Source organism: Miscanthus floridulus, chromosome 6, assembly GCF_019320115.1.
Source record: "Miscanthus floridulus cultivar M001 chromosome 6, ASM1932011v1, whole genome shotgun sequence".
Taxonomy (NCBI): Eukaryota; Viridiplantae; Streptophyta; class Magnoliopsida; order Poales; family Poaceae; genus Miscanthus; species Miscanthus floridulus.
Genome location: NC_089585.1, coordinates 65,164,168 through 65,173,219, shown reverse-complemented (window position 1 = coordinate 65,173,219; position 9,052 = coordinate 65,164,168). Strand labels below are relative to the sequence as shown.

General features: G+C 55.2%; 1 protein-coding gene across 1 annotated transcript; it reads left to right on the top strand.

The window, feature by feature from the left end:
• The first annotated feature begins 3,210 nt into the window (after nucleotides 1-3,210).
• On the top strand, nucleotides 3,211-3,513 carry LOC136460637 (uncharacterized). Its single transcript, XM_066460264.1, has one exon. The coding sequence runs from the start codon at nucleotides 3,211-3,213 to the stop codon at nucleotides 3,511-3,513; it is 303 nt and encodes a 100-aa protein (XP_066316361.1).
• The last annotated feature ends 5,539 nt before the right edge of the window (nucleotides 3,514-9,052 follow it).

Genomic DNA, 9,052 nt, shown 5'->3' with positions numbered 1-9,052 from the left:
TGGACAAGTGTCCGAGATATCTAAAACAATGGGTACTCAGATGCTCGCCTAAAAATAAGAGATGAATAAGATAGCCCCTGTTGTCGATAGAATATGCTCGGCAGTCCACCTCGGTGCAAGGAATACAAGATCAATCTCTCAGACTAGACATAGGGCACCTATTGCCTGAACCAGTATAAACCTTGTGTCTCTTTGCATCACCATCTAGGATTAGGGGAACGCAGTACATTTTCACTAGTTGGTTGAGGGCCTGCTGGTCCAAAACATCGATAGTTGGCGCGCTAGGTAGGGGTTCTACTGCGTGTCAGCTTCATCATCCCAACAAGTTCTGGATGGCGGACCACGTGTGACCACTGCATCTCGGCATGATAATCTAGTTCAGGAGCCTAGAGTTCATGTCTCTAGGATGCGAGTACGATATGGTACTCCTCACACCCAGAGCCCCACCGACCGACGATGACACCATGCATCGGTAGCCTAGGCACAGACGGCGCCCGGGCCGCCGCTCTCGTTGTGCTCGCTAGGCATGCCACGGGCGGGACCACCCTGACACCGCGCAAGCTTAGGACAATGCACTATGCCCCACCGGTACCCCATGCCTAGCTGTTGGTACAGAGTCCCTGGATGGGGACCTGTCCAACTTAAGCCTAGGTAAGGGAAAGACGTCGGTGGCGCGCGGCGACGCCCTGGCATCAAGCTCTGTCCCACCACCTCCTGAGGGGTCGACTCCGGTGGAGCAAAGCCCAGTGATGGCACCATCCCCGTACCCCTTTGGGTTGACTAATGCTGCCACCGCCTACGCTTTTGCCTACACTTCCGCTCATGTGGAGCCCTTAGGACGCCACCAACGCTTCGCCCTAGACCTCGATGCCACTACCTCGACCCGTGCCCACACCGACTCCTCGAAGGAGGATGAGGCATGGGCCGAAGCGGACTTCTCTAGGATTCGTGACCCTAAAGCCATGCGCTGCTTCCTAGCTGTGAGCGACTACTACTTTGGCTACTCCAACTCCGATGATGAAGGCACTTATGACCCCACTCGCGAGTGCTTCCACATCAGGCTCAGGATGCCAAGAGCGAGCGATGAGGATGAAGGGGCAGGCAACCACTCCCTGCTCCACGAGGGGGTAGGCGACACCACACCTCCACGCGATGAGCTCCCGACAGCGCAGAACGAGAACCCCGCCCACGAGGATCTTCGATGCCTTGACTGGGAGCAGCTCTGTGAGCTTTAGGCCAAGGTTGAACAAGATCGATTCCTTCTGCAGTAGCTCCAAGACACTCTTGAGTGAGAGTAGCGAGGTCACAGTGATGGCAGAGCAGCCCGGTGGAGGGCTCACGACGTCAACCACTATATCAGCAATGACGAAGGGGGCGAGCAACCCCTATCTTCAATCGCGCTAGCCAAAACATCGCGGCAGCGACGATGCTACTCTAGATGATGCCCAAGCCCTCTACCTTGGAGGGACGATGGGTCCACAGTGAGCTCTGAGTCCTCCTTGAGACTGTCATGGTATAGCAGGCCAAAAGTTTCGCCTCTCAACGGTGCGGACGCGCCTCAGAACTTCCCACGGCACCGCCTCGGTAGGATAGGGAGGCCTCAGTTCGTCTTGAGCCTGCTCGAGCACCGACAGCCAACAGGCCCCCCTCGGTGCACGACCACCTCGGCGACCGAGGTGAGGCGCAAGGCGACCACAACGTGGTTAGCAGGCGACGGCGCCATGATAATGAGGGGCCCACCTAAGGCTACCAACCACACTGAGGCGGTCGCTACGACAGTGGGGAGGACCACAGTCCTTCTCCTAGGCCACCTAACCCTCGAGTCTTTAGCAGGGCCATCCGTGGTGCTCACTTCCTGGCCCGGTTTTGGCAACCGGCCAACCTCATGAAGTATAGCAGCGAGACCAACCCTGAACTGTGGCTGGCCAATTACCACCTAGCTTGTCAGCTAGGCGACATGGATGATGACCTGCTCATCATACACAACCTCCCGTTGTTCCTATCAGACTTGGCGCGAGCCTGGCTCGAACACCTCCCTCCCTTATAGATCCATAACTGGCGCGACTTGGTAAAGGTCTTCATCGGGAATTTCCAGGGCACATACGTGCGCCCTGGGAACTCCTGGGACCTCAAGAGTTGTCGCTAGGGGTCGGACGAGTCTCTCCGAGACTTCATCCGACGCTTCTCCAATCAATGCACCAAGTTGCCCAGTGTCGGCAACTCAGAAATTGTCTAGGCTTTCCTCTTCGGCACCACCTACCGAGACCTGGTCCGAGAGTTAGGCCGGAACGTGTCGACCTCGGCTACCACACTCCTCGACATTGCCACCAACTTCACCTTAGGTGAAGAGGTTGTCGGAGCCATCTTCCCCGACAACGACACCAAGGGGAAGCAGAGGGATGAGGCCCTCGGGGCCTTGGCCCCCTGCCTCCCCAAGAAAAAGAAAATGGGTCACCAGGGGAAGCAGGAGGTCCTCGAGGCTGGTCTAGTCATGGCCATAGATCGCAAGAATCCTTGAGGCCCTAGAGGCCCTGGTCTCTTCGATGATATGCTTAAGAAGCCTTACCCTTACCATCAGGGCCCAGTGAAGCACACCCTCAAAGAGTGCACCATGCTCTGGCATTACTATGCCAGGCTTGGACTCCCCAGTGATGATGCCAAGAAGAGGGACGCTAGCAATAGGGACGATGACAAGGAAGATGGGTTCCCCGAGGTGCACAATGCCTTCATGATCTTCGGTGGGCCTTCAGCGTGCCTCACGGCACGCCAGCGAAAGAGGGAATGCCAAGAGGTCTTCTCGGTTAAGGTGGCCACTCCCCGATACCTCGATTGGTCTCGAGAGGCAATCACCTTTGACCAGGATGACCACCCTGATTATGTCCCAAACCCTGGGCAGTACCCACTCGTTGTTGACCCGATCATTGGCTACACCCGGCTCACCAAGGTGTTGATGGATGGAGGCAGCAGCCTCAACATCCTCTATGCCAACACCCTGGAGCTCTTGGAGCTCAACCAGTCGCAGCTCCTAGGTGATGCCACGCCTTTCCATGGCATCATGCCAAGGAAACACACGTGACCCCTCAGGCGCATTGACTTGCCCGTCTGCTTCAGCACTCCCTCCAACTACCGCAAGGAGGTCCTCACCTTTGAGGTAGTTGGGTTCATGGGAACCTATCACACCATCCTAGGGCGCCCATCTATGCCAAGTTCATGGCAGTCCCCAACTACACCTACCTCAAGCTCAAGATGCCGGGCCCCAACGACATCATCACTGTCGAGTCCACGTATGAGCATGCATACGACTGCGACATCAAATGCATCGAGTACACTAAGGCTCTTGTGGAGGCCGAGACCCTCATCGTCAACCTTGACCGACTTGGTAGCGAGGCACCTGACTCCAAGCATTGCGCCAAGACTTTCGAGCCTGCGGAGGCCATCAAGCTCATCTCGGTCGACCCCACCTGCCCTGACGACCAGGCATTGAGGATCAGCGCCACCCTCGACATCAAATAGGAAGCCATGCTCATCGACTTTCTTCATGCGAATGCCAATGTATTTGCGTGGAGTCCCTCAGACTTGCTGGCCATACCGAGGGAGGTCACCGAGCATGCCTTGGACATCCGGGCCAGCTCTAGATCGGTGAAGCAGCGCCTGCACTGATTCGATAAGGAAAAGCGCAGGGCCATCGGTGAGGAGGTGTAAAAGCTTTTAGCGGCCGGATTCATTAAGGAAGTGTCCCATCTAGAGTGGTTAGCTAATCCTGTATTAGTTAAGAAGAAAAATGGGAAGTGGAGAATGTGTGTAGATTACACCAGTTTGAATAAAGCATGTCCAAAAGTCCCTTTCCCATTACCTCGAATTGACCAAATCATTGACTCCACTACGGGATGCGAAACCCTATCCTTCCTTGACGCATATTCCGGTTACCATCAAATCAAGATGAAAGAATCTGACCAGCTCGCGACTTCTTTCATCACACCATTCGGCATGTACTGCTACGTGACTATGCCGTTCGGCCTTAGAAACATAGGGGCCACATACTAGTGGTGCATGACCTAGGTCTTTGGCGAGCACATCGGGCGAACCGTCGAGGCCTATGTGGATGACATCATGGTCAAATCCACAAAGGCCAGTAATCTCATCGATGACTTGGAGATAGCCTTCAAATGCCTCAGAGAGAAGGGCATCAAGCTCAACCCCAAGAAGTGTGTCTTCGGGGTCCCCCGAGGCATGCTCTTGGGATTCATAGTCTTAGAGCACGGCATCGAGGCCAACCTAGAGAAGGTCTCGGTCATGACCAACATGGGACCAATCTGAGACCTCAAGGGAGTGCAGACGGTCATGGGATGCCTCGTGGCCCTGAGCCACTTCATCTCACGCCTTGGCGAAAAAGGCTTGCCTCTATACCGCCTCTTGAGAAAATCCAAACGCTTTTCTTGGACCCCCAAGGCCGAAGAAGCCCTCGCCAAGCTCAAGGCACTGCTCACCAATCGTCCCGTCCTAGTACCGCCGGCCAAAGGCGAGGCCCTCTTACTCTACGTCGCTGTAATGACCCAAGTGGTCAGCATGACCATAGTAGTCGAGAGGCAGGAAGAAGGGCATGCTCTACCCATCCAACGACCTATTTACTTCATCAGCGAAGTGCTCTTCGAGACCAAGACACACTACCCCCACATCCAGAAACTGATCTACGCCATAGTCTTGGCTCGACGCAAGCTACATCACTACTTCGAGTGCCACCCGATGACCGTGGTGTCGTCTTTCCCCTTGGGAGAGATAATCTAGAACTGGGAGGCCTCGGGTAGGATAGCCAAGTGGGTCATCGAACTCATGGGGGAAGCCCTGTCTTTTACGCCTCGGAAAGCAATCAAATCTCAGGTCTTGGCCGATTTTGTGGCTGAGTGGACCGACACCCAACTACCACCTGCTCAAGTCCAGGCAGAATACTGGACCATGTACTTTGATGGGTCCCTGATGAAGATCGGGGCAGGCGTGGGTCTGCTCTTCATCTCACCCCTTGGAGTGCACATGCGCTACATGATTTGGCTCCACTTTGCTACCTCCAACAACACAGCCGAGTACGAAGCCCTCGTCAATGGCTTATAGATCGCCATCGAACTTGGAGTATGGCATCTTGACGTACGGGGCAATTCGCAGCTCATTGTCGATCAAGTGATGAAGGAGTTGAACTGCCACAACCCCAAAATGGAGGTGTACTACAAATTGGTACATCGCCTAGAAAACAAATTTGACGGTCTCGAACTCAACCACAACGCACAAAAATTCAACGAGGCTGCGGACGAACTAGCAAAGATGGCATCGGCATGGGCCCCGGTCCCCCCCCGAATGTCTTCGCCAGAGACCTCCACAAGCCTTCCATCAACTATGCCTCGACGGCAGAAGAGGGCCCACTGATCGAGCCCACCGCAGGGCCCAAGGCCCCCTCTATCATCGAGACCCCTTCGGCTAAGCCTGAGGTCATGGAAATTGATGTGGAGCCTCCTGTGGCCAACCAGGGCACGGACTAGCGAGTCCTGTTCCTTGATTGCCACATTCGAGGAGAGCTTCCTGTAGATAGGACCAAAGCTCTACTGCTTGCGCGATGAGCCAAAACTTACATCCTTAGCAACGGCGAGTAGTACAGGCGAAGCCCATCTGGCATCCTCCAACGATGCATCATCACCGAGGCAGGTCGAGCCCTACTTTGGGACTTGCACGTGGGGGCCTACGGGCACCATGCCGCGCCTTGGACGTTCGTCGGAAACGCCTTCCACCAAGGGTTCTACTAGGCAATGGTGGTTGCTGACGCCACCAAGCTCATACGCTCCTACATGGGATGCTAGTACTATGCGTGGCAGACACACCTCCTAGCCCAAGCCCTCCAAACCATCCCCATTACATGGCCATTTGCCATGTGGGGGCTCGACATGGTTGGGCCTCTACAGAAGGCCCCTAGGGGCTACACCCATCTGCTGGTAGCGATCGATAAGTTCTCCAAGTGGATCGAGGCTTGTTTAATCAATTGAATCAAATCCAAGCAAGCGGTGATGTTCTTCACTGATATCATCCATAGGTTCGGGGTTCCGAACACCATCATCACCGACAATGGGACGCAGTTCACCGGCCACAAGTTCCTGACGTTCTGCGATGACCACCACATCCATTTGGCCTGGTCAGCCATAGGACACCCTAGGACAAATGGCCAAGTAGAGCGTGCCAACGGCATGATCCTACGAGGCCTTAAGCCAAGAATATACAACCGGTTGAAGAAATTTGGCATGAAATGGCTTGCTGAACTCCCGTCGGTCATCTGGAGCATGAGGAATACTCCGAGCCAAGCCATGGGGTTCACACTGTTCTTCCTGGTCTATGGAGTCGAGGCCATCCTTCCCACTGACTTGGAGTACAGTTCCCCGAGGCTACAGGCCTACAACAAGCAAAGCAACCGCACTGCCCATGAGGACACCCTCGACCAACTGGAGGAAGCCTAAGATGTTGTGCTGCTACACTCAGCCAAGTACCAGCAAGCCCTATGATGCTATCAAGCCCGGCGCATTCAAAGCCAAGACCTGAAGGTGGGCGACCTGGTGCTGAGACTGAGGCAGAGCAACAAGGGCCGCGACAAGCTGACCCCACCATGGGAAGGGCTGTACATCGTCGCCCAAGTGCTAAAGCCCGGGACCTACAAGCTAGCCAACAAGAAGGGTGAAATCCTCACCAACGCTTGGAACATAGAACAGCTATGTCGCTTCTACCCTTAAATTTCCAAGCATTGTATACATTGTTTCTCGAAATACAGTAAAGAAGCATTCTTTAGTTATTCTAATTTTTCGAGAAACCCCCCAAACCTATTGATGGGGGATCAGTGTTACCATAACGCTATAAGGGAGACTTGGCTCTGTCTCTGCAGAGGTGCCCACCACGAGGCTCGAATAAGACTTGGCTCTGCCTCTACAGAACCGAGCCTCCCTCGGGGGCTAGAAGGGGGGGAACCCCCCCATAACTCCCAGGCACCATTTTTTGTAAAAAAATCTATGCCAAACTCTCTAGCATACTCTGACAAATCGATTGTAAAAAACCTAAGGACCAAAAGACTGTCTCAAGGGACAGCTTAGTCTTCGAGGAAGTTTTTTGCAAGAGATATGTTCAGAGATGAGACAGAGGGTAGAAGCTTAGAAATACAATAAAAATGATTAAAAAGCATAGACGCATAAGTACTTTAAAAAAGGCCTCGACAGCCACAAGCGTTATGGTACAATAACAATCCTAATATGCTTACATGACCCCTTTGGCCTAGGTCAAAACTAAGGGTCGCTAGCATCAGCAGACGGTGTGGGAGGAACCACCTCCTCTTCGAATAGCTTGGCCAGCATCATGCCGGGGCCCTCAGCCACCTCCACTAGCTTCGTGACCTCCTCATCGGCCTCCTCGTCATCCTCAGCCAAGATGTAGCCGTCGCTGATAGCCTCGAGGTCGATGCCGGCATAGTGTGAGGACACAACGGCTAGGGCACACTTGACGCCCATGTGTAGCGGCCCCCAAAGTCGCTCGTGCACTTGGCCGCTCAATGCGATCAAGCGACTCCCAAGGGAGCTGCCCGACTCGACCCCCTCAACCTCCAGGGCCTTGTAGGCGGTACGAGCGGTGCTCTGTAGCACATTGTGCTCCCCGATCTTGGCTTTGAGCACCGCCTGCACTTCAACAGAGGCCTCAGCTACCCGGGAGACCTCCTTCTCCAACCCTGTGCCAAGACAAGCAGGATGGGGTTAAGCACAAAAGGAAATAAGCCGAACAGGGGCGCATGCCTATGAGACTCACCCTCGGTTTTCTCTTTCTAGCTTTGGACCTCGGCCCGAGAGGCCTCGGCCACCCTAGAAGCCTCCTTCTCTAGCCCTACATCACATCGGGGAGTTAGGGGTCAAACGCAAGAAGAACAAATAAAATAAGAGGCGCAGCTCAACAGGACTCACCCTCGGCCTTTTTCTTCCAGCCTAAGGCCTCGCTCGGGAGGCCTCGGCCACTTTGAGGGCCTCTGCTAGGGCGCCTTTCATCAGCAGGTGCACGCCCTGCTCTGCTCCCAGCTACCTAGCAATGGCCTTGGCAGAGGCCATCGCTTCTTCAGCCCAGGACCTAAAGGTGTCCTGCTCCCCGGTCACCCGGGTTAGCTCCTCCTCCAGCTCCTCGATCCACGCCACCAAAGGGGTGGCCTACTCCTGAGCCATGGCCGTCTCGGCCATCATATTAGCACAGCGAAAGCGGAGGTCCTCCACCTCCATGCTCCACGCTGATAGAAGCTCGTTGGCATGGGCAAACAAGTCCTTCTGCCGCTAGAGCTAGTCCCAAATGTCCCTCTCCCATCGGAGGAACATCAACTTCCTAAGGGATCGGGCCTCAAGCTCCTAGATAGGCAGAACAGGGGTCAAGCACTACGAGAAAACTTAGGAAAAAGATGACACCACACAAGAAAAGAAGGCGCGCACCTGGGCAACCCTGGGTAGATCGTCAGCCACGACAGACAGTGCTATCCGCAGTGACCGCTCCGCCAGACGGTGGTATTGCTCAAAAGAGCTCTAGCATCCCCCCTTGGCCGTGTCCTCAAGGGCGAATAGAGGCTCTCCCTCAGGGTTGTCCTAGCTCTGCCACAAGACACTGGGTGATCCCACCCATGGGGCTTGGGTTGTACACGCACAAGGACCGAGCTTCCCTCGCCAGAAGTCGGAGCTGGCTGCTCCACGGTGCCGGCCGCCTCTGTCTCCACTTCTTGAGCGCTCTCCTATAATGGTGGCGGCCCTTGGACCAGGGGCAGTATTGAAGCTTGCCCTGCCTCCATCTCCGCTTCCTGGGTCACTGGCTCTGCCATGCCCACGCTGACCTCTGCCACCTCAGCCTTGGTGGTCCCAGGAGCTCTGACCTCCACCACCTTGGCCTCGGTGGTCCTAGACGCCCCGGCCTCCGTCGCCTTGGCCTCGAAGGTCTGGGGGGCCTCAGCCTCGCCCTTAGTGGCCTCAACAACTAAGGGTACCTTGGCTTCATCTGACTCACGGGCCTCAGC